Here is a 24,691-nt window from a genome sequence, read left to right as displayed (position 1 = left end):
TCATATTGGGCTGTTCTATTGAATAGTTTTATCAGGTAATCGAATGAAGCAGAAGTTGTGCAATGACTATTTTTGCAAAGAAACCCAAACTGAGATATGCTTACACAAAGGTTCAAACCATCAAAATGAAACGTGATAAGTGGAAGTAGCTGGAATCCCCAACAGTTTGCTAGAGAAGTGCAAGAGTGGTAGGATTACCTAGGGAAGGGGGAAAAGGACTTGAGAGACTCCATGGAGAAAAATGCAAAAATATAGAGGGGAGGTGAAATATTATTCCGCCATAAAAAGCAATGAGGTAGTGATACATGTGGATGCTACAATGTGGATGAACCTGGGAAGATCATGCTAGACGGAAGAAGTCAAACACAAAAGGACAAACATTGTACGATTCAATTTATATTAAATATTCAGAATAGGTAAATCCAAAGAGGCAGAAAGTAGATTGGTGGTTGCCAGGGCCTGTGGCGCGGGACAAATAGGGAGCAACTGTTTAATGGGGACTGGGTTTCCTTTTGGGGAGATAAAAATGTTTTTCAATTAGACAAAGTGTGAGTCATACATTAGCCGTATTTGTACTCAATGCCACTGAAGTGTTCATTTTAAAGTGGTTGGTTTTAAGTTATGTGAATCTCATTTCAATCTTAAAAATATATAGTAGGGGAGAGGGTAGACCAAGATTTGACTAGAGAAAGAAACTGAACACTCTTCCTTCAGAAAAGGAGAGTCCTTTGTTCTCTGCAAATTCATGCAGCACAGCGAGTGGAGGATATCACAGGCCTAAGGAAGGCATTAAAATTCCCGAAAAGGGACAGCAAAAAGGTGACTCAGCCTTTTACGCCAGCTAACCTTTTACGCCAGCTAACTTGAGGGCAGTCCACCCCAGGGACTAAGACAGAGGGCTGTGGAGTCAGACAATCCTGGCTCAGGCCTCAGCTCCCTAGTTACTGGTTGAGGTTCTGGGGATAATTTACCTAACTCCTTTATCTGTTATTGTTTTTCTCAAATATTAAATAGATACAAATAAATATGACCTGGGTTTCTACCTCAGAAAAAGAATGTTACCATCACCTTTAGAGCTCCTTGTTTGCTCTTCAGACGTAATGATCTTAAATCATGTGTGACCAGTTCTTACTATTCTTTTTAGTATTACAACTTTATTTATAATCCTAATGGCATACTGCTTGGTTTTCCCTATTTTTGAACTTCAAGTGAATAGATTTACATGCAATAATTATCTTTCTTCAACTTTCTTTATTTTTACTGTGTAATATTTCTTTTTTTAAAAAATAGTTTCAACTTTTATTTTAGATTCGGGGGTACATGTGCAGGGTTGTTACATGGTATATTGTGTGACGCTGAAGTGTGGGGTACAGATCCCATCACCCAGGTAGTGAGCATAGTACCCAATAGTTAGTTTTTTAACCCATGCCCCCTTCTCCCCTCCCCACTCTAGCAGCCCACAGTGTCTGTTATTCCCATTTTATGTCTATGTATGCTCCATTCAGCGTTGTCCTTCTGAGATTCATTCACATTATGGCTGTCATTCATGTATTTTCACTGTTGTATAATATTTTGGGTGGCCATCCCATAATTTACTTATCCATTCTACTGCTAATGGACATTTGAGTACCGTCCACTTTTTGACATTACAAACGGTGCTGTTATGAATGTTCTTGCATGTATTTTCTGGTGCATGAATGCTAGAGTTTTTCTCGGTATATGTATACAGAGGATGTAATTTTTTAGTCAAAGGATACACACTTATATAACTCATTAGGTAACACTGAGCAGTCCTGCAAAATCATTGCACTAATTTACATTCCCACTAACAGTTAACGAGAGTTCCTGTTGCCCTACACCCTTGCCTACATTTGACATCCCCAGATGGTAAATGTGTGACAATCTTATAGGTGGGAAACGGTGTGCCATTGTGGTTCTAGTTTTTATCTCCTTGATTAAAGTTGACATCTTTTCATATGTTCATTGTTCATTGGGGTTTCCCCTTCTATGAAATGCCCATTCAGATCTTTTGCAGGTTTTAAGATTGTATCATCTGCCTTTTCCTTACTGATTTTTAAAATATTCTGGATATTGATTCTTCATTGATTATGTTTATTTAGAACATATTCTCCCAGTTTGTGACTTGGTGTTTTACTCTTTATGGCATCTTTTGATGAATCAAAGTTATTGATTTTAATGTTGAAAAGTGAAAAGTCTTTGCCTTTATGTTTAGTGATTTTTGTGTTTTGATTAAGAATTCCTGTACTAACTCAAACATATAAAGATATTCTCTGATATAGATTTTCAAAGTTTTATAGTTTTGCCTTTTCACATATATGAGTTTAATCACCTGGAATTGATTTTTTACATGTGGTATGATGTGGGACTCCAATTTCATTTTTTTTCCAGATAGAAAACAAATTGTTTCAGCACACTGATTTCTAATTTTGGTTTTGATAAACATTAAGTTTCAATAGATATATGGAGCAGTTTCTGGGCTTTCTGTTCTAGTCCATTGGTGATTTTGTTTATTTTATGCAATACCAAGCCCACTTATAATAATCCCTAATATCTGTTTAAGCAAGTCCTTCTCCCTTGTACTTCAGGAGAGTCACATATCCTTAGTATTTTGCTTTCTTATATAAATCTCAAAATCAGGTTTTTGTCAAGTTCTTTAACAAGAATTCCCTAAGCAAAACTTTTTAGGATCTTGGTTAGAATTACAGTGAATCTACAGATCCACAGGTACAATTGACACCTTTAAGAATTTGAGTCTTTTAATAAGTGACATGGTATATTTCACCATTTATTGGCTTTCACTAAGGATGTATTTTCCATATCTTTAGTTATATTTATTTTTGAATACTTTACCATTTTTCTTACTATCAATTATATATGTATTTTTCTACTTGCTTTTTGGCATATAGAAATGTACTTTTAAAAACATTGATTTTTGAATCCAAGAAACTAGCTAAACTCTCTTGCTAATTTTAATTATTTACCTGTAGATTCTTTAGGGTTTCTACATAACTGTTTGTCTCATCTGTGAGTACTGACAGTTTTGATTCTTCCTTTCCATCTCTTATCATTTTTTTCTTTATTTTTTAAACCATACCAAGTATGTGAACCCAGTTTTTTCTCTTGCCTTTCTGTGTTTGCCAAGACTACTAGTAAAATGTTGAAGAGAAGGTACTTTCAGGGTTGCATCGTAATTAGTAAGTTTGCTATAGGTTTTTGATCGGGTTAAGAAAATTGTCTTCTATTCATATTTTGTTAGAACTTCATATTTGATTGTGGATTAAAATTTTATCAAATATTTTTTCTTCATCAACTGAGATGGTCCTGATTTTTCTCCTTTGATCTGTTAATGTGATGAATTATATGAATTGGTTTTCCAATATTAAAGCAACCTTCTACTCCTTAGATAATTAAACTCAGTGTAGTCTTCATGTATTAACTATTTTATTATTTGATGAAATGAGCTGTCAATATTTTGTTTGAGATGTTTGTGACAATGTTAATGAGTGAGAGTGATCTATAATTTCCCTTCCTCAAACTTTCCCTACTGTATTTTGCATCGAGATTATGCCTCATGAAATAAATTGCAAAGTATTCCTTTGTTTTTTACTTCTCTTGGAGAGTTTGTGTAATACTAGGATTCTTTCTACAGGATTTTGAAGACCTTTCTGGGCTAGCGTGTAACTGTGCAAATTTTAAACTATTGATTTAATTTATTTAATGTTTATAGACCAGTTAGATTTCCCTTATTTTTTATTTACAAAAAGAAAAAATGGTTTCTTCAAGATTTCCTCTTATCCTTTACACATCTATAGTATCTGCATGATTATTCTATTTTTTATTCTTTACATTGGTCATTTCTGCTTTCTCTCTGTTTTTTTTTTTAACCATTCTCACCAGATGTCTTACAATCTTATCAGTCTTCTCAAATAAACAACTTTTGGTTTTGTTGATTGGTTCTACTTAATTTCTTTCTTCCTTATTTCTCAGTTTATTTTGTTCATTTTCTAACTTCCTTTTATGCTTCTTAATTTTTGGCCCTTCCTCTGTTCTTACATTAAAAATTTAAGACTATAAATTTAAAATGTTCCTATAAGTTATACTTCAGTTTCACACACACACACACACACACACACTCACACACACATACACACACACACACAGACGTTCTTATATTGTTATCATCTGAGTTCTAAATATTTTCTGATTTCTATTATGATTTTTTTTTTTTCATCTGTAAGCTAGGCCTATGTATATCTTAATTTTCAATCTTGGGATTTCGAGGTTACTTGTTGTTTGTATCTAACTTGACTGCTCTGTGATCAGAAAATGTCAACACTATGATACCAGTGCTTTGAAATGTCTTAGGATTTGCTGTACAGCCTGGAACTTAGCCAATCCACATTGCTTCAAAGCAACACATTCTGCATTTGTTAGGTTCATTGTTCCATATATGTCTATTGCATAAAGCTAATTTATTGTATATATTAGTTTGCTAAGGCAGCCATAACAAACTACTACAGACTGGGGCTTTAAACAACAGAAATTTATTCTCTCAAAGTTCTGGAGGTCAGAAGTCAGAGATCAAGGTAGCAGGGTTGGTTTCTTCTGAGACCCCTCTTCTTGTTTGGTAGCTGTTCATCTCCCTGTGATTTCACATGGTGTTTCCTCAGTGTCCAAATCTCTTCTTATAAGGACACCAGTCCTATTGGATTAGGGCCCACTCTAGTGGCCTCCTTCTAATTTAATTACCTCTTTAAAGACCCTATCTCCAAATATGATCACATTGTAAGGTACTAGGAATTAGGACTTCAACATACGAATTTTGGGGGAGACACAATTCAGTCTATGACATAGTCCTTTTCAAATTCTATGTAAGATTTCCTTCCTTTATTTCATGAGTTAGATGCTGAAAGCAGTCAAATTTTCCACTGTGATGATGAAGTCTTCTGTTCCTCTATAAAGTTCTCTTGATTTTTGATTTATGATTTTGATTTTGAGGTTATGTTATTAGTGTATATAAGTTTAGAATATTTACAGCTACTTGGTGAACTAAACATTTTATTATTATGTAGTTACTTCTAGCTCCAGAAATGTTTTGCCTTCTATTTTATTCTGTCTGTTAAAATATACTTACATTAGCTTTCTTCCCATCAGTGTTTGTGTGGTAAATATGCTTTCATCATTTTACTCTCTACTTTTATCCTTATTTTTAAATGCAGCTTGGGTTTTTAAAATTCGGTCTGACACTATTTTTCTTTTAAATAGAGTATTATATCCATTGGTATTTATTACCATCAATATAATGTACTTTGATCTTTTTCTATTACCCTACTTTTTGTGAGAGACAATATAGAAATAGTCTTGAAGGGAACAGACCCCTGAGAAACACTGCCTTGGTTTGAATATCAGCTCTATTACTTCCTACCCATGTAAAGTTGGCCTAGTTACACAGTCTGTGCCCCCGTTTTCTCATTTGTAAAATGGTTATAATAACAACCCTACCTCATAGCATCATTATAACTTTGAGTGAGTTAATATACATAAAGTGCTAAGAACACTGCTGGATACATAATAAGATATATACATATATCTAATTTTTGGTAATTTTTTATCATTTTATTTATCACTTTAAGTTGACATGTTTTTCTATTTCTTTTTTTTTTTCTTTTAAATTGTCAGAGTGTCTTTTCTTATTTAATTTCCTTCTGTCCTCTGATTTGGAAATTATATTCTCTTTTCTGTTCTTTTGGAATTACCCTGAAAATTTATCAAACATACTTAATTTGTCAAAATTTAAAGCCAATTCTTATCTTTACCCTCCTCTTGAACAATACGAGAATTTTGTAACACTTTAACCCTGATCAACCTCTTTCTGACTTATACATTACTTTCATATTTTAGATTTTTCTCAATTTTAAGCCTCATACATTTTTATTACTGTTTTATATTCAATAATTATTTGGTTTTACTGACATATTTACTGTTTTTTAAAAATTTTTTTACACCTCAATTATTTCATCTGATAACTGTTTCTGCCTGAATTATATCTTTTAAATTGAGTCTGCAGTTAGAAAAATTTGTTTTTTACTGTCTGAAAATATCTTTATCATGCTCTTTTAAAAAAGAAATGTAACTTATTAAGAGAGTTTGTCAATAAATATAGATTGATGTCTTCTTTCAGTATATTGGAGACATAGTTTCATAGTTTTTTTAGCTCCACAGTTTTATCTTCCATATTTGCTATTGACAAGTAAGATTGCTTTTAAAATCCTTGTCTTTTTTTTTTCAGACGGAGTTTCACTCTTGTTGCCCAGGCTAGAGTGCAGTGGCACAATCTTGACTCACTGCAACCACTGCCTCCCAGGTTCAAGTGATTCTCCTGCATCAGCCTCCCGAGTAGCTGGGATTACAGGCGCCTGCTGTCATGCCTGGCTAATTTTTTTTTTTTTTTTTTTTTTTTGTAGAGATAGGGTTTCACTACATTAGCCAGGCTGGTTTCAAAGTCCTGACCTTAGGTAATCTGCCTGCGTTGGCCTCCCCAAGTGCTGGGATTGCAGGCGTGAGGCACCGCACCCGGCCCAAAATCCTTGTCTTTTGTTCTTCAATGTGACTAAGATGTTTTAAAGATGGGTTTCTCTCTCTCTCTTTTTTTTTTTAGACAGAGTATCACTCTGTCACCAGGCTGGAGTGCAGTGGCACAATCTCAGCTCACTGCAACCTCTGCCTCCCAAGTTCAAGTGATTCTCCTTGCCTCAGCCTCCCGAGTAGCTGGGACTACAGGTGTGCGCCACCACACCCAGTTAATTTTTGGATTTTTAGTACAGACGGAGTTTCACCATGTTAGCCAGGATGGTCATCTCCTGACCTCATGATCTGACTGCTTCAGCCTCCAAAAGTGCTGGGATTACAACAGTGAACCACTGTGCTCTTTAATTTATCCTGGCTGGTTCTATGGATTGGTGTATTTCATCAATTCTAGAATAGTCTCAGCCATCAAATCTTCAAATATTGTGTCTCCTTTTTTTTATTTCTTTCTGAAAGTTATGTTAGATATGTTAGACCTTACAATTCTTTCCATCATGTCCTTTAACCTCTTTTATATTTTCACTTTGTCTCTGTTAAATTTTGGATAATCTCTTCCAATCTGTTTTCTACTTCACTAATTCTTTCTTTAGCTATTAAGCCAATTCATGAAGGTTTTTTCCATGTTTTAATCTCCAGAAATTCTCTTTTAAATTTTAAGATCTATTATTTAATTTAATTTAATTACTTTTAAAATGTAATTATTTTGTATTCTGTATCTGATAAATGCAGTTCTTGAAGTCTTTCTGGGTCTGATTTGGCCTTCTGCTGTTTATATTGGATCTTAGTATGCATTGTTTCTATATGTAATCACTCTCTCTCTGTCTCTCTCTCTCTGTCTCTCCCTCTCTCATTCTCTCTCTCCCTCTTTGTCTCACACACACACACATCTATTTCTCTACCTCTAATTGTTTTTACTATGAGATCATGTTTCTTGCAATTTTCTGATGATATTTTGAGGCCTAGGTTGGAGGTGAGGTCATTCACTTTTGCTAAGTGCCTGAGAGCACATCTTGCACTGGACCTCTTTAAACTAAATTATCATCTTGAGGTTTCTTAGAACACAGAGGTTTTGAAAACTTGGTCGGCCAACTTGTGTATTCATTGGCTTGCCATTAAACATTTTTAGGGCAGCTCTCTCAACTTAGCATCCAAATTAAAGGCTAACAAATCTCTCTGTAGATTTAGGAGTAGATTTAGTGATTTTAGAGACAGCATAACCATTTTGGGCACTAGCTTTATCTGAGGAGATTTCTATTAGACTCTCCCTCTAAGCAAACTCCCAGTTTTGACTGCTGTCCCAAGAAGGGCCAGTCATCCAATTGTACACTACTTAATGCCAGGCTGTATCTTTCATATAAACTATACCTTCCCTGTAGATATACATTGTAGTCTATATGAAAGGTGCCCTTTGATAATGTTCAGTTTCCAATCTGCACCACTATATGTGATGGTTCTATCTGTATCCCCACAAGATGGTGAAAACTAAAGTTCAAGTTCACCAGGTTCAGCAAGTACCCTCCAGGTGACAGCTGGGTTTGGTGCTTTGGTTTTATAATTCCATAACTGACAAAACTTGAATAAAGAGTAAAGACAGTGCCTCCTCCCTTTTGAAGTCCTTAAAATGGTAGATATATTGATATCTTATGAATTGAGTTGATTTGCCAGTCATGATTTCAACAAAAATACCTATCACTTGCTTCATTAAAAGAACTGTAACATGATGAAAGTGTTTATTGCTTTGCTTTGTTTATTTTTAGATGTGGACTTTCCAGTTTTTCTCCAGCCTACAAATGCAAATGAGAAAACACAGCTAATCAAAGAAGGATCTCGAAGTTATTGCACAGACTCTTGATATTGAGCCCTCTGAGAGTCCACAGTCCCTCCTCTCAGTTCAGTCTTGTTTCCAGATGGTCGTAGGGGAGCGTGTGGGGCATAAAGTGCTGTGAACTTTTCCATCTTGGTATTTTATTTTTGGGTTAGGAAAACATGATTGCTATATAATTTTCTCAGTTTGCAGACTTTCTCTCTGAGTAGAATTTCTTATGAAACACATTCAATTTGGGTGAATAAAGGCCTGAAGAGTTATTTTATGCTCCTTGCCTGATGTAGGACAGTGGAATTGTACAGCCTTTATGAACCTGCCCTTTATGTGAGGCAGATCTGATTCCTAACTGACCAAAGTAATATTCCAGAACAGAAGCCACTCTTCTTCCATGTAGCACAATATTCATATCTACCACAAACATCATCATCAAAATATATGAGAACCTATAAAGAGTTTTTGGGTGTGGAGCCTCTTCCATGTCAATATTCAATAAAGTTATAGAAACGTTTCAAGAGCCAGAAAAGGATGATTAGATTTCTTAAAAATCACATTTTTAAGGTATATTTTTGGAACATTAAAAATTGGCATTTACTGAAAACTGGCAAGTAAAACCAGGAAGAAACAGGTTTTGTGTGTACTTTTAGATCGGCCTAAAAACAAAACAAAACAAAACTTCAACTGGTTATATGTTGTAAGTGAACCAGAAAATCATTCTGAGACTGAACCAGCCCCATCAGCATGTTGATCATTTTCTAGTAAAATAATTTTTGTATAACTGGCTCAGATTAGCCAAACTAAGGAAAAACAAAACAAAACAAAACAAACAAAAAAAACACATGAAGGGATAGAACTCTAAACTCTAGAGCCTAAATTTACACCAAAACGCATATCACCTCATTTTTGTTAAAATTATTTGCCTTGACAGAAATTGCTCGGCTCTGTACATGTTATACAATTTAAGCCCAGAGGTCATCTCTGCATCTGCTTGTTTGATTCTTACATTTATTATGTGGTAGAAACCATGTGCTATTTCTAAAATACTACGGCAGAAAAAGTGTTTGTTTTTCTAGGTCTTTCTTACTTCTTTATATAATATTGCATTTTCAAGATCTTGTTATGTTTTTATATAATATTGTATAAAATGCCTTCATCTTTTTTCTTGTTTCTTATCCCCCTCCCCACAAAATTATAGTCAATTGCTGCTAAATATATATTGTAAGTGAGAATTAGTGTTATAGCTCTGACAGTTCTGACGTCATTAAAATTCTGCTCTAACTCTTTAGTTACTGAATTTTTTTTTCTATGTAATCAAGTAGACAGAGCCTTGGTTTGAAAGTTAAGAAACCTGGTTCTAATCTAAGCTTTCATTAACTAGCCTTGTGACCAAGTGAGATGAAAATAACATGGCTAATCTCTCTATGGCTCTGTTTTCATATCTGCCCTGACCACCTTCCAAGTTGCTGGATGACCAGATAAAACGGCTAAAGTGAAAGAAATCTGAAAAGTCAAATGTTCAACAAATGTAAGATGGTTTTAAATGAATTTGTATATGTTGACACACACAGACAAATGTACTGTGACTCGCTGCATATAAACTGTCTCACCCAACAAGACCCATAGAGACACCCAGTATTAACAGCTCCAGTAACCAGCAAGTGCTTGGAAAGCTGTACTCAACAAACAAATGCTATTTTCTGTTTGGAGGAAACAATAGGATAAATAGCCCAATCTGCAGATAATTTGAGCCATTCCATTTCCTTCCTGTGGTCTTTTTAAGCAAAATGGTCAGGTCTATTTTGAAAAGCAACTTACAAATTACAAAGCTCACCTTCTCTTTCTTGCTCAAACCTCATTTTCCTTTCTCACATGGAATTTTTTGCTTCCACTCCTAGTTCCCCCAGGAAGCTGGTCCAAGAGTGGTTAAGATGAGAACAGGACATGGATCAGAATCAGAATTAGATGGTAGAATCAAATTGCTAGAGGGGTTCTGGCCAATGTTCCTCACAAAGGGCTAGTTTCTGGTTACAATGATGTGTGACAAATGCAAGCACTTGAATGCCTATGAATGAGGGAATGAATTCTGCAGAATGCTCCTTCAGCTACAGAGATACAAGAATCCACTCTTCATTAGAGGAGGAGCTGCTGAAGTATATTGTGGGGGTCAACAGAAGGGCTATCCAGAAGCACTGGCAGTCATTCTGAACTCACAAGCATCTTAGCAGGGAAGCTTCAAGGCAAGAAGAGAAATGCTGAGCGTGAGCCTCATCGGTGGACACACAGAGTTCATTGAACGGTCCGTGTCAACAGCTCACCACCTATCCTGGGCACTGGGCTACTGGAATGGGAGACTTCTTAAAAAGTTCAATGAGTCATCCATTTATTTTTTTGCTGTCTTACATTAGAACATAATAAAAAACTTACATGTGCATTTTTCTTTACCCAAACACACACACACACACACACACATATCAATTCTTTTAGAATAAGTGACATTCTATATCTAGAATGAAAAAACTGTCTATACATGAATTTTTTTTTTTTTTTTTTGAGACAGAGTCTCACTGCAATCTCTGCCTCCTGGGCTCAAGTAATTCTTGTGCCTCAGTCTCCCGAGTAGCTGGGACTATAGTCGCGTGCCATCACGCCCGGCTACATTATATTTTTAGTATTTTTAGTAGAGACGGGGTTTCACCATGTTGGCCAGGCTGATCTCGAACTCCTGACCTCAGGTGATCTGCCCGCCTCGGCCTCCCAAAGTGTTGGGATTACAGGTGTGAGCCACCACGCCCAGCTACATTGATTAATTTATTAGCATAATAGTTTTATATAAAATGCCTTCATTTTGAAAACATTTTTATTGTATTCAGCATGGAAATTATTTTTTTTAATCAATGTGTAACATACTAGAAAATTAAATATTTAGCTACCAAAACTTGAAAGATACCTGTTATTCTGAGTCAAAGAGTAAAATTTTAACAAAATAAAATGAGTCACTTTCCTACTCATATTCTGCATTTCTTAGCTCTTTTACCTCTTCCTTTCTCATCCCATCCCCCAAAATAGAGGATTTGAAAGTGTTGGCCTTAGTCTCACAGGTGCATTTACTTGTATTTGAGAAAGCTGATTTATTCTTTCATAAATTAGAAATAAAATTTCTAAGAGAATAATAACCAAGAGTCATAGTGCTTAGTATCTGACACTGCCCTAAGAGCTTTATATTGATTCATTTAATACAACAACCTGTGAGAGAAGTACTGTCACCATCATCATCTGTGGTTTTTTAGACTACGTGACTAGAACATGGAAAAGATAAGTAACTTGGCTAACAGGGTTCAAAATGACTTTATACAATGAAATTACATGAACAATAAGAATCAAGTGTATCTTCACTGGAATTCCCCAGAATAGTTCCCTTTCTGACCTAGAAACATCATCTCTGTGGTTTCTCACAAATATCCTTCTTGGAGATGGTGCATATTTAGAGAAAACCATGGATAAGTCAATAAGCCTGAGTCTAGCCCTGCACCCCTAATCTGGATGGTCATTCTAAAGACATTGTTTAATCTTTCCGGGTAGAGCTTCCTTATCTGTAGAATGGTTTCCTTGACTGAAAGGAAAAACTTGGAAGCTCTTTAGTGCACATATGTCTAAGAATAATTTTTCTAGTAAACAATGGCTTTTTGTTTTTTTCACATTTCACGGAGTCTTGACACACCTCCTTGGAGCATTGCTGTTAACAAATTTAAGGGATTTGACCTTTGGATTTAGAGGTGAGAAGAGAATACCCTTTAATAGATGGAACACTTTGCTACTCCCAGAATGTCTGTTTTCTGACTGTACTGGCATCAGAACCTGCCTTTCAACCTCCTTCCTCCCAGAGTAGCAGCCAGCAGCCCAATCTCCCTAACCCAAGTGTCCGTCTGAGGACAGAGAGACCAAGCAGTGCCACAGAAAGGAGCCCTGGCTGTGACTCAGGAGGCCTGAGATCTCACATGCCACTTCTCCTCTCTGTAACCTTGGATAAGTCATTTCACATCTTTGGGCCTCAGTTTCTTCATTCTTAAGCAATTTTTATTAGAGAATATCTTTAATTAGATGACAATTATGGGACACTCTGACCCATACATGTTATGTAAAAATAACTTACATATGGTTAAACAAAAATGTACAAAAGCAAATTTCTTCACCATCCCCATATAGTTTGTTAGGGCTCTCATAACAAAATATCACAGACTGGGTGGCTTTTAAAAACAAAATTTATTTTATCACAGTTCTAGAGACTAGAAGTCTAAGCCAAGGTATTGGCAGGTTTGGTTTCTTCTCAGAATCCATGGCTTGTAGATGGCCATCTTCTCCCTGCATCTTCTTGTGGCCATCTCTCTGTGTGTGTGCATGTGCCTGCTGTCTCTGTGTTCTGTTCTCCTCGTCTTGTAAGGACACCAGTTGTATTGGATCAGGACTTATCCTAATGACCTTGTTTTTGCTTAATTACCTCTTTAAAGGCCTTATCTCCAAATACAGTCACACTCTGAAGTACTAGGAGTTAGGTCTTCAACAAATAAATTGGGGTGGGGAGGGAAGTCAGCCCAACAACACCCATGCCATCAATTTCTCAAAATTGTGCCATATTTCAGTTTGCTTTATATTTGAACCACATATGTTTTATAAAGACTTTTTTTTTTTTTTTTTAGAAATCCCTGAGTATCTTTGTTCTGTCTTTTTGAGAAAAGTGACATGTGCCTTTATCATATCTCTAAGGTCTCCCAGGTCCTTAAGCACACTACTATTGTAAAGAATCTGCTTCTTTTTGAAAAATAATCTTCCCAGAGCCCTCTTTTTTCTTCCCCTTAATTTGTCCCGATTGCTTTCTTTGCCAGCTGCATCACTGTCAACCTGAGATTTTATTTTCATTGAGTTCCTGGGTTGGTTTCCCTTTTTCTTAAATCCTGTGTACTCCTCCTTCTTGGATTCTTGCTTTGCTTTGCTGAAGTACATCCGTGGCATACACAGAGACATGCTGCTAGACATGCTGTTCTTTCCTTTCAAACAAGAATTCACTACCCAGCTGCAAGGAGGATGGTTAACTAGTAGCCACCACGTGTTAACTGCTCTAGCCGAGGTTCTAAGCCTCCGGCCAATGACTGAGCAAGGTGGTGATGCTAGGGCCTCACCATTTCTGCCCAACTTGAGACTCCTCTAAAAAGAAATCTTTGCTCTGGAGCCACCAAGAGGGTTGGCAGAAACTTTGTTGGGTCTGCATTATTGTCTAATGACTACCTCTACCCAATCCTGTGTCCTCCCCTTTTCCATTCACAGAAGTTACTCCCCTGTAAAATGTTGTGCTCTAATTCTGTTTGAGCTTCAGCTTCCTGGAGAAGCCATCCAGTATAACATCCTCAAATAATGTTTACTTACTTTTTATCTGTTTCAGAAAGGAATCATAGATTTAAACTTTATGAGACCTTGCAAGTGTGAACTATTTGTCCTCATATGTGATTACTACTTCGATCGGTATACAATTCTAGGCTTAAAATTATTTCTCTGCAGAACTTTGAAGGCCATGCTCCACTGTCTTCTAACATCCAGTAATGATGATGATAAGTCTGATCATAATCCAATTCTTATTCCTTTGTAGCTAGCCTAGTTCTTGTTTAGATTTTGTTTTGTTTTGTTTTGTTTTTCTCCATCTTTGAAAGTTATAGGGTTTCATCTTTATCCTCAATGCTTTTGAATGTCACTAGGCTGTGTCCAGGCATAGTTGTTTTTCATTCATCCTAACTTGCATGATCCTTTCCATCCATCTGAGGACCAATGTCTTTCTTTTATTCTTTCCCTTGCATTGTCTCTGTTTGCTCTTTCTGGAGCTCATATTAGATACTCTTTATGTCTTCAGGATCTATCTTTTCTTTCTTTTTTTGGGGGGGGGGTGTGTGTGTGTGTGTGTGTGCGCGCGCGTGCGTGTATGTATGAAACCGGATCTCACGCTGTCCCAGGAGCGGGAGTGCAATGGTGCAATCAATCATAGCTCACCGCAGCTTTGAACTCCTGGGCTCAAGAGATCCTCCTGCCTCAGCCTCCCAAGTAGCTGGGACTACAGGTGCACACCACTATGTCTAGCTAATTTTCGTATCTTTTGTAGAGATGAGGGTCTTGCGTTGTTGCCCAGGCTTGCTTAAACTCTTGGCTTCAAGCAATCCTCCCGCCCCGGGCTCCCAAAATACTGGAATTACAGAGGTGAGCCACCATATCCAATGTCATGTTTTTATTTTTTGCTTTCCACATATTTTCCATTCTGTCTTCTATATCTTCATAGTTGATCTTTAGCCATGACCAATATGTTACTTTTCACCTTAACAATCATACTTTTATATTCAGGAACTCTCTTCTTCCCTAATTGCTCCTGTTAATATCACTGTATTCTGGTTTTCATTGCTGTAACACTCTCTTGGATGTCCCTGAGGATATCCCTAACTACTTTTTTGTTAAATAGTTCTGTTCTATTCCTTGCATTATCTCTGTTTTCTCCTCAGTCATTTATTTAACTTGTTCATCTTGGACTTTCTTTTTTAAGTTGTTATTTCCTCCCAAATGTCTGGTAAACACAATATGATGGAATACATTGATATCTGTAAAAATGACTGTGTCCTGAGGACAATCAGGCTTTGCATTTATGGTGCATGGGTGGGAACAGCCATGCAGGCCTAAGATCCCCCAACCTGACAAGTCAAGGAAGAACTTGCTCTAAGAGTTGGGTGGGGTGGCCTTCCTGTTCCCTCCATCTCTATTAGGCTCTACTCTGCCCTACTCCCTAGCCCTATACCACTCTACAGACTCTAGACTGGCAAATCTACTCTGCTTAAGCCATTCTCCAGTGGGATGTCCCTGGCAAAAAATTCAGCAGCAGCTGCACAATGTTGTGGGCGGCTGACCTCTGTGCTGCTCTCTCTGTGCCTGGAGTCTCTTATGAGCTCCATGGGGAGAATGGTTTTGTCTCTGCTAGCTTGCAGAATGTGCATTTGAAGCTGTGCTTTTCTCCATTATAATCTCATTTGATTTGCACCTTCCAGAAGTTATTTAAAATGTCTATTTGTTAATTATACCTACTGTAGTTTTCCATGTTGCAACAGATTTTTTTTTTCTTTTGTGTATTTTTATCATCTTTTCAATGTACTCCTGGGGAGGAAAGGGTGTAGTCGTATGCGCCCAACCTTCATACATGTAATCCTGATCCCTGGACACAGTGGGTGAGCACCTAAGTGAGGCCAAGAATAACGGAGAGTTTTGCAGTCAGGCCAAAGAAAGAGAAGTGACTCTCTGTGTGATAGACCATGAAGAATAAAGCTCCAGAACTTTTAAGGTGGGGGATAGCACCATGTTTCCAACTGTGTGCGCTAGAGAGGAGCTGAGAAGCACTGACAGAGAAACTTTTAAGGAGGCCTAGTGACATTTCATCCTTGGTTTCTTGGGGACACCCTTGTATCATTATAATAAATGTCTTGCTTATACTAGCTCTTGTGAATTTCTGTCACTTACAAGTAAGAAGGCCAAAAATTATGCATGTTTGGCCTCCCTGAAACCTGTTACTCAAGTAAGGTTGGCCGTTGGGGAAAAGGGCTTGGCTAGGTATGGTAGCTACACCTTAATCCCAGCACTTTGGGAGGCCGAGGCCGGAAAATCACTTGAAGTCAAGAGTTCAAGACCAGCCTGGGCAAAAAAGCTAGAGCCAGGTGAGGTGGTGCATGCCTGTAATCCCATGAGGCTGAGGCAGGAGAATCACTTGAGCTCAGAAGTTTGAGGCTGCAGTGAGCTATGATTGCATCACTGCACCCCAATCTGGGTAACAAAGCAAGACTCTGTTTCTAAAAAATAATGATAAAAATAATTTAATAAACACCCTGCTTGCCACTCTTGTAAAATAAGGAGAAAGTAGGACTAAAAGGAGGCTCTTTTCTCTTAGCCTAATTTACATGGTTCTGTCCATGAACTTGAGCCAGAGGGGTACAACTCACCTCCTCCACCTCTCAGAGGTCATTTTCTCAAACTCTCAGAAACGCTGTATAACTTTAAAGATACATCAGCTTGTTACATGCAAAAATGGAAAAATGTTCACCAGGAAACAAAAATAATCTCCTCATGTTTGTGCAACCTTAAGGAAGCCGCTTTCCCACTTAAAAATCCAGCCCTTTCCTTTTCTCTAACTTCCTATTTTCTCTTTCCTAATTTTACGTTTTATTAAAGCTTTTACTTTTGGGAACTACTATCTTATAGGGGAGATTTAAGAAACAATTCCAATCTCCCTTCCACAAATATTACTATAATAACATTAACACAGAAACTCAGTTTGCCCAAACCAACATGATGCCTTCTTGGTTAAAAGACCCCTGAGGGCAAAATCCAGGTCGTTGGATGGTTTTTATGCTATGCTAAAAACTGAGTGGGAATATGGCGGCAAACCTTTAACAATTTATAAACGCTGACTATGACCGTACAAAAATAGGCCGACAAAGCAGGATTATAGGCCTATTTGAGATTGAATAACTTTGTTAAAATTAAACATAAAATAGGAACCAGATCAAAAAGACATTTTATGTAATCTTAATCTTCTTCCCTCTCTTCGCTTAGCCGGGGGTTGGTGAGGGGACTTTTTCTAGGAACTTAATGACTCTGATGTCTTAAAGTACATGCGGTGGAACCAGCTCTGTCTACACAACCGCGGGCTTCAGTGGCGTCTTCCTAACCCGGCTTGCCGGCCGGGGGCGTCCCGAGAGCCTCGGGGCCTTCCCTTCACCCCGCGGAAGTTGGACGGGCGGCGCTGGTAAGGCCTCCCGGGCTTAAAGTGCAACGGACACTGCAGAAATCCAAACTGGTGGCATTCGCAGTTTGGGGACGCTAGAGGAAGTAATGATTTCTGGTTTGTTAACTTCAGGTGACAAAAATGCCGAGCCAGGAGGGAGCTGGACCTACAATCTTCTGCTGCGTGGTCAGACACGTTATCCATTGCGCCACTGGTCTACCACGCAACTCCTCCACTGGCCGTTGAATTACTGCGTGTTGAGAACACACTCGGCAACCACTTTAAAGGGCAACGCAGGCTGGTAAAGGAAAAGTACGATAAGCGAGGGCGGTAGAGTCGCAGGGTCTTGGCACCGCGGGCCCCAGACACCTGGGTTGAGGGCCTTTACCCGGTCAGTCAGGCTAGCGAGCCAGAGCGCGCTGTCTTTCTGCGCACGCGTGGAGCACACTGGCCAGCTCTCTGGCGCTACGCTCAGTGCAATCTCCGGCTGCCTGGACTGGCGCTCCGATTCTTCTGTGCTGAATCTCAGGGGACGCCAACATCCATACACGTCCCTTCGATAGCTCAGCTGGTAGAGCGGAGGACTGTAGCTACTTCCTCAGCAGGAGACATCCTTAGGTCGCTGGTTCGATTCCGGCTCGAAGGAGACGAGAGCGGTTTTTATTCCAGCTCCCGATGACTTATGTCCCTTTCCTTGGGTGCCCTCAATGACACATTGCATTCCAACAAGCAGTTGGAAACTCTAGCGCGTTCTCCCCATTTTGGGCCTCCCAGCCTGCGCGGTAATTCTTTTTAGCTGTCCCCCCGCGGGGACGTGCCCGGGCAGGTTCCCAGCGCAGCTGTGGGTCTCCGCTCGGCCGAGCGACTGCCGGGTCACGGCTTCTGCATCTTTCTAACCGGTCTTTGGCATTGCCGGGCCCCTGAGTCACACAGGAGGCAGCGCCGGCTCCAGGGGGCCGGGCGGGGCCCCCTCCTCAGAGCCCCGGGCAGCTTCTGCGACCCGATGGCTCCCAACGGCTGCCCTGAGGAGGTGGGGGGTCCGCGGGAAGAGGGATCTAGTGCTCCCGGAACCTGGGAATCAGAAAGAAAGAGAACAAAATACCCAAAACAGGAAGCCTAAAAATGACACAATGTTACAGAGACAAGGCGGCACCCAGGCCGTTTTGCCCGCTCCCTTCGATAGCTCAGCTGGTAGAGCGGAGGACTGTAGGCGCGCGCCCGTAGCCATCCTTAGGTCGCTGGTTCGATTCCGGCTCGAAGGAGAGACTCATCTGTTTTGTTGCTTTGAACCAAAGAAATCTGCCTTTAGTGCTGAGTGTTCTGACCCTTCTCTAGAGGAACAGATAACGAGCCGTGCCCAGCCGTGGGGGATTAGCTCAAATGGTAGAGCGCTCGCTTAGCATGCGAGAGGTAGCGGGATCGATGCCCGCATCCTCCAGTTTTCTTTCCTGTCCCGTACGGTTTTTCTTTCGATTCTCTCAGCCCAAACTAGAGCTGAAAAGTCAGACGAAGTCAGACGAAGTCAACTGAAGAGTAGGGCGAGCTCCAGGTTACCACTCTAAAACTTCCCAGACAAGGAGTGGTGGGTGCTAGCAGTTTATCCTTCTAGCTTTAAATTTCTAGACCCATTTAGTTGGGGGAAATTCACGAAATACAATTATTTCTCCTTCAAAATGGAGACAGATTGCCGTCACATGTATTATCCCTCAAAATCCTTTATGATTTGTGATAAGATGTCTGCATTTCCAGGGACTCATCTGAGGCTAAGCTGCCCATCGTTCGGGGAGACCCTCAGGGAAAACAAAACAAGAAACAGAGAACTTGGAAACGGACACTGATTACTTTGAACGTTTGCTCAGCCGGGGAAGCAGGAACTGTTCGGCCCCGGGCGGGCTGCCTGGCTCCGGACAGAGGACAGATCCGAGGTGGATGGATAAGGCAAAAGGTAGCCCTGGGGAGGTGAGTGGATAAAGTCCCTGGACACAGGGGCTGCCGTTGGAGGAGGTTCTTATGTCATTGTCCTCCAGTGGAAGTAACTGTGCAGTATTAACTAGAGACCAGCGATGAGAGAGAATTAATTGGATAAAAATTTTATCTAGGGCAGTCCTTGAGCGTAATTTTGTTAAGCAAAGACAAGACAAAAACAAAACGAGTAAAACCCAAACACACATCCACACACTCACTGAAAGATTCAGAGATAAAACAGAACACAAAGACTTTTCTGGTAATAAAATCTCCCTATCCTAATTTTCTAGAAAAAAAGCTGTTGAAGCCACCCCGCAGTTCTTACAAGACAAAACACAAATCTTCCACACAAAAGCAGAAATAACAGTATTATCCTTTGTGAGGAGTGCAGCAAATAAATGATATTTCTTCAGGGTCCTAGGCAACCAGTATACTTTTGTTACCAGTGTATACAACATGCTATGGTTTATTGCTATCTTTCATTTTCTAGAGTGGTCTCCATTTTTACCTCGTTTTATTATTTTCAATAGTCTTTCAATTGAATGTGTTGTAAATTACTAGAAATATAACATCATGATGTTCATAAAAACAAATTCACAAAGTAAGAAAAAGAATTCTTTTATCAGATGCCATGTCCCAGTTTCTAGTTTGGGATTATGGGCGTTCTAGCTGGCTGAGGGGAGGAACTGGCAGTGAAACTTTAAGTGACCGAAAGAGCAAGAAGTAAGTAATAAGTCAAAGGAATAGCAAGTAATGCACCGAAAACCCAGTGGAGGACACACGTTTGGGGGAGGTGACCTGGGCCAGAACTCAAAGGATATCTCAGAGTCAGCAACCCAAACTGGGAATGGAATTCACATACAAAGCTCAAAGGTATCAATCAGGAAGCAGTAATGCATAGTGGTTTGTCAGGCAGACTGTGAAACCTGATGGCCTTTCTTGGCTTTGCTACTTCTAACTGTATGACCACAGGCAGGTTGCTTGACATTTCGGTGCTTCAGTGTCTTTGTTTCTCAAATGGGGATATAATAATAATACCTACTTTTAATTAAGATATAACATGTAAAAGCCTTAGTACAGTGCCTGGCACATAGTAAACACAAAATAAACATTAGCTGTTATCAGTGTGCAAGGAAGGAAGAAACAGAAACATAAAGTGTCATTTCCCTGGCAAACTGCAGAGATTCGACACATTTCAGCACCTGGAGGCCTGGCAAGCATAGCATCATACAGTGAAGGCCTGGGGGAATTAGTCTAAGGGTTTGTATATGTGTTTATATAAATATATATGGAAGTGCTTGGAAAGAGGTGCTTGGATCTACTGTGTAGGGAAAGTAGGAAGAACAATGCTAAAAATACAATATGATGGTTAGATATATTATGGTGTGGCCGTGTAATGAAATATATATAGCCCTCAGAATTGTATTTATTAAGAACTTACATTGACATGGGAAATGTTAATAATCATGCTTAGAAATAAAGTAGGTATAGAGCAATATAAACAAGCATAAGTTATTTATAGAAAAGACTAGAAACAGGCTGGCATGGTGGCTCATGCCTATAATCCCAGCACTTTGAGAGGCCCAGGCAAACAGATCCCTTGAAGTCAGGAGTTCGAGACCAGCCTGGGCAACATGGTGAAACCCTGTCTCTAAAAAAAATACAAAAATTAGCTGTATGCGGTGGCATGTACCTGTGATCCCAGCTGCTCGGGAGGGTAAGGTAGGAAGATCTCTTGAACCTGAGAGGTCAAGGCTGCAGTGAGCAGTGATTGCACCACTGCACTCCAGCTTGGGTGACAGAGGGAGACCCCGTCTCAAAAAAAAAAAAAGAAGAAGAAAAAGAAAAAAAAAAGACTGGAAACATGCATTAAAATGTTAACAACAATAATGATCTTTGGTAGTATGATTACTGTGATATATTTTCCTTAAAATTTTAAACTATTTTCTAAGTTTTCTGAAATAAACAATATTTTTAAATTGGAACTAGGGATGACTTTAAAAAAATTAACAGCTGACATCAACCCAGCACTTCCTACAAGCCGAGCACAGCTCTAGGTACTTTACATGTTGTAACTTATTTCTCTCATAAAGAGAACACCAGGCCCAAATGGCTTCAGTACTGAATTCTACCAAAGAGTTAAGGAAGAAAAAAAATACCAATTATATACAAATTTTTCCAAAAAAAATGATGAAAAAGGAGTACTTTCCAACTCATTCTATGAAGTCTCTGATACCAAAATTAGGCAAAGACATTACAGAAAAAGAAAACTACAGACCAATATAGCTTATGAATATAGATGCAAAAATTCTCAACAAAATTTTAGCCAAGTAAATCCAACAACATATAAAAAGGAAAATACGTTATGACTAAGTGAGATTTATCCCAGGAATACAAGACTGGCTCAACATTCAAATTCATAACATTAAACAGATTAAAGAAAAAAAATCATGTGATCATCTGAGCAGATGCAGAAAAATCATTTGACCAAATTCAACATCCATTCCTGCTTTTAAAAACTGTCACCAAATTTAGAGGGGAAGGGAACTCATTCAACCTGATAAAGGACATAAGTGAAACACATGCAGCTTACATTATGCTTAATATTAAAGAACAGTGCTTTCCTCCTAAGACCAAGACCAAGGCAAGGGTGTTTTCAGCTCTCATCAGGGCAATAAAGCAAAGGAAATGAAGTAAAAGATCTCCATATAGGAAAGGAAGAGGGAAAACTGTCTCTGTGTGCACATCTTACCTTTAAACAGTATTGGTTACATGTTGAAATGATAATATTTTAGATGTTCTGGGGTTAAGTAAAATAATATTATTTTTATTTATTTTTAGATTTTTTAAATGTGGCTATTACAAAATTTAAAATCATGTATATGGAACATATTTGTCACATACATCTTATGTCTTTGGACAGTGCAAGTCAGAGAGATAGGCAAGGGCCAGATCACATCAGGTCTTGGGACCACAGTGAGGATTAATACCTTTATCCTAGAGGTGATGTGACCATTAATAGGATTTAAATAAGGGGTGACTTGTGAGAAGTGGATTGCAGAAGGCAAGAGTGAATTCAGAGAAATCAGTTAGGAGGCTGAGGTGGAGGAGAAGTGGGGCTGGGGCTGGGTGGGGAGGGTGGAGCCAACGTGTGGAGTTCAGACATAGGCCATTGGGAAGACCTTGGGCTAAAGTATTCGCTACTTGTTGGGACTGTCGCTGCTTATTTCTGGCACATATATAATGAGTGTTTCTTATTTCCAAGAAGTGTTCAGGGGAAAGTAAAATATGTTCATTTTTCTGACGTTTCCTCAGAGATCTTTATGATGAAGTAAAATTTATAAACAACAGATTTGAAGAAGGAGTGATTATCAAATGAACAAAAGATTTCAAGCAGAAGTTGGCAAACCATCTAATGAAAGAAATGCCACAGTGTTAGCTGCTGTTAAGTGCTTTTCAAGTTCATTTCTCTTTGATTTTAGATTTTGTAAGATGTTTCTTTTCATTAAAAATTTAAAAATCACGCGGGGTGCGGTGGCTCACGCCTGTAATCCCAGCACTTTGGGAGGCCGAGGCGGGCGGATCACGAGGTCAGGAGGTCGAGACCATCCTGGCTAACACTGTGAAACCCCGTCTCTACTAAAAATACAAAAAAATTAGCCAGGCGTGGTGGTGCGCGGCCTGTAGTCCCAGCTACTCGGAGGCTGAGGCAGGAGAATGACGTGAACCCGGGAGGCGGAGCTTGCAGTGAGCCGAGATCGCACCACTGCACTCCAGCCTGGGTGACAAAGCGAGACTCCGTCTCAAAAAAAAAAAAAAAAAATTTTTAAAATCACATATCCAAGCTACTAATTGCCAGGTAGACAGCTAAATAGAAAAGACTGATGACACAGGCAGAGGGAAAACATGAAGTATTTTGTAGATGTCATGGGTCAAGTCCTCAGTGCAAAGGGATGGCAAGAATCTTTGTAAGGAAAGAGAGTTCTGGGTTATATTTTTTGGAATAACTTTTAAAGTTGTTACATGGAGGGAAATTTCTAAGCCGAATAATGGTTAGACAGTGCTTTATTTGGGCCACACCCTGAGCTCTAGGATACCAAAGGAAATAACATTATGTCTTCTGTGGTCAGATGGGTTGTATCTGGCAGGACTGATAACCGAGCCTGGTGCTTGGAACACCAGCTCATTGAAATCCCAAATGAAGTGTGGCCTTCTCTCCACTGGTCATGAGTGGAGTTCTCACTAAAAAAGGGAGGGAGGGAGGGAGGGAGGGATGGATGGATGGATGGATGGATGGACGGACGGATGTAGGCATGCATGTGTGAATATTGCAAGAAAGAATTAACAGCCTCACTGGCTTAGTTTAAGAGGACCTGGTTTGCACAAGATTAAGTGTTGGCCTTTGTTTTGGCATGGGATTAAAATAATTCTCAGATTATATTGGTGCTGGAGTTGACCTGAAAGTCTTGGTCCACTGGTGCCCTAGTGCTCCAGCCCAACTAAACTTCCTTCTTCAGCAATCACCAACTCTCTGCCTTCACATTCACATCATCTGATGTTCTTTCCCTGTTTTAATTCTTTAGTCAGTCACCCCCTTTCTCACTTCCAGTGGGCACAAGAAAGCAAGAATACTTCCTTTCTACCTTAGAGGCTGAGCCAGGAGTGAGATCCGTCTTCCAACTCCTCTTGTTTTCTCTTTCATCAGGACTGCACTCTCTCTGCTCACTGTTTTGCTTCAAACCATATCTATTTTTTATTTTCTTTTAGCTGTACCCTCCATCTAACCATAAATTCTCTGTTCTGTTTGATGAACAAATGGCTCCTTAAACTAAGGCTGGATTATTTTCAAGTACCTGGAATTGCAATTACCTGCACCAAAGACACAAAACAGAACGTGGGTAAATGAAATGCTGAGGATGTTCTGGAATGTTCAGGATTCTTTGGGATTTTCTAATGTCTCCTGTTCACAGAATGCTCTGACCTATTTTGACAGTTACAATGAAGAATCGGTGCTGCTCTTCTGACCACACTGGGGCGAGTAGAGATTCACATCACTCTAGCCAGAGAGTACAAAATCACCAAAAGACAGTGACCCAGTTCTTGTTGGAGAGTCCTTCATATGCATTTGAATTTGCCCCCAATATTTTTTTATATCTCGTGTTCTAGGACTGGTTGTCTAGTATAATAACCACTATCCACATGTGGACATTTAAATATAAGTTTACATTAATACAGTTTAAAATTTAGTTTCAGAGCTGCACTGTGCACATTCCAAGTACTCAAGAACCACAAGTGGCTAGAGATTGGACACTACAGATATAGAACATTTCCATAATTAGTGGAAATTGTTATGGACAGTGCCCTTCTAAAGCATGGGTGTGGTGCAGTTTAGTGGGTGAGGTCATGGGCTCTGTACTCAAAAGATGTGTCTCTTAGTCTGCATCACAGTTTCAGCAGCCATGTGACTCAAGGCAACTACTTAACTTGCTCAGCCACAGTTG

At 39.1% G+C, this 24,691-nt stretch overlaps 2 protein-coding genes and 3 non-coding genes across 5 annotated transcripts in view; all 5 read left to right on the top strand.

The window, feature by feature from the left end:
- Nucleotides 1-8,947, top strand: part of DNAJC5B (DnaJ heat shock protein family (Hsp40) member C5 beta) — an 81,372-nt gene extending 72,425 nt beyond the window's left edge. The window contains exon 6 of the mRNA XM_050802079.1: nucleotides 8,364-8,947. Within this exon, the coding sequence (XP_050658036.1) occupies nucleotides 8,364-8,458 (95 nt within the window). The 3' untranslated portion in view covers nucleotides 8,459-8,947. The remainder of the gene's footprint in view (nucleotides 1-8,363) is intronic.
- Nucleotides 1-24,691, top strand: part of VXN (vexin) — a 965,102-nt gene that overhangs the window by 532,533 nt on the left and 407,878 nt on the right. The gene's annotated exons all lie outside the window — the stretch shown is intronic.
- On the top strand, nucleotides 17,779-17,871 carry TRNAY-GUA (transfer RNA tyrosine (anticodon GUA)). The gene is made up of 2 exons: nucleotides 17,779-17,815; nucleotides 17,836-17,871. It is a non-coding gene; the product is annotated as a tRNA-Tyr (tRNA).
- Nucleotides 18,399-18,487, top strand: TRNAY-GUA (transfer RNA tyrosine (anticodon GUA)). Its single transcript is given in 2 exon segments — nucleotides 18,399-18,435; nucleotides 18,452-18,487. It is a non-coding gene; the product is annotated as a tRNA-Tyr (tRNA).
- On the top strand, nucleotides 18,591-18,663 carry TRNAA-AGC (transfer RNA alanine (anticodon AGC)). Its single transcript has one exon. It is a non-coding gene; the product is annotated as a tRNA-Ala (tRNA).

This window comes from Macaca thibetana, chromosome 8, assembly GCF_024542745.1.
Source record: "Macaca thibetana thibetana isolate TM-01 chromosome 8, ASM2454274v1, whole genome shotgun sequence".
In the NCBI taxonomy this organism is placed as follows: domain Eukaryota; kingdom Metazoa; phylum Chordata; class Mammalia; order Primates; family Cercopithecidae; genus Macaca; species Macaca thibetana.
Note: the sequence above shows the minus strand (reverse complement) of the source record. Positions and strands in the feature narration are given on the sequence as shown.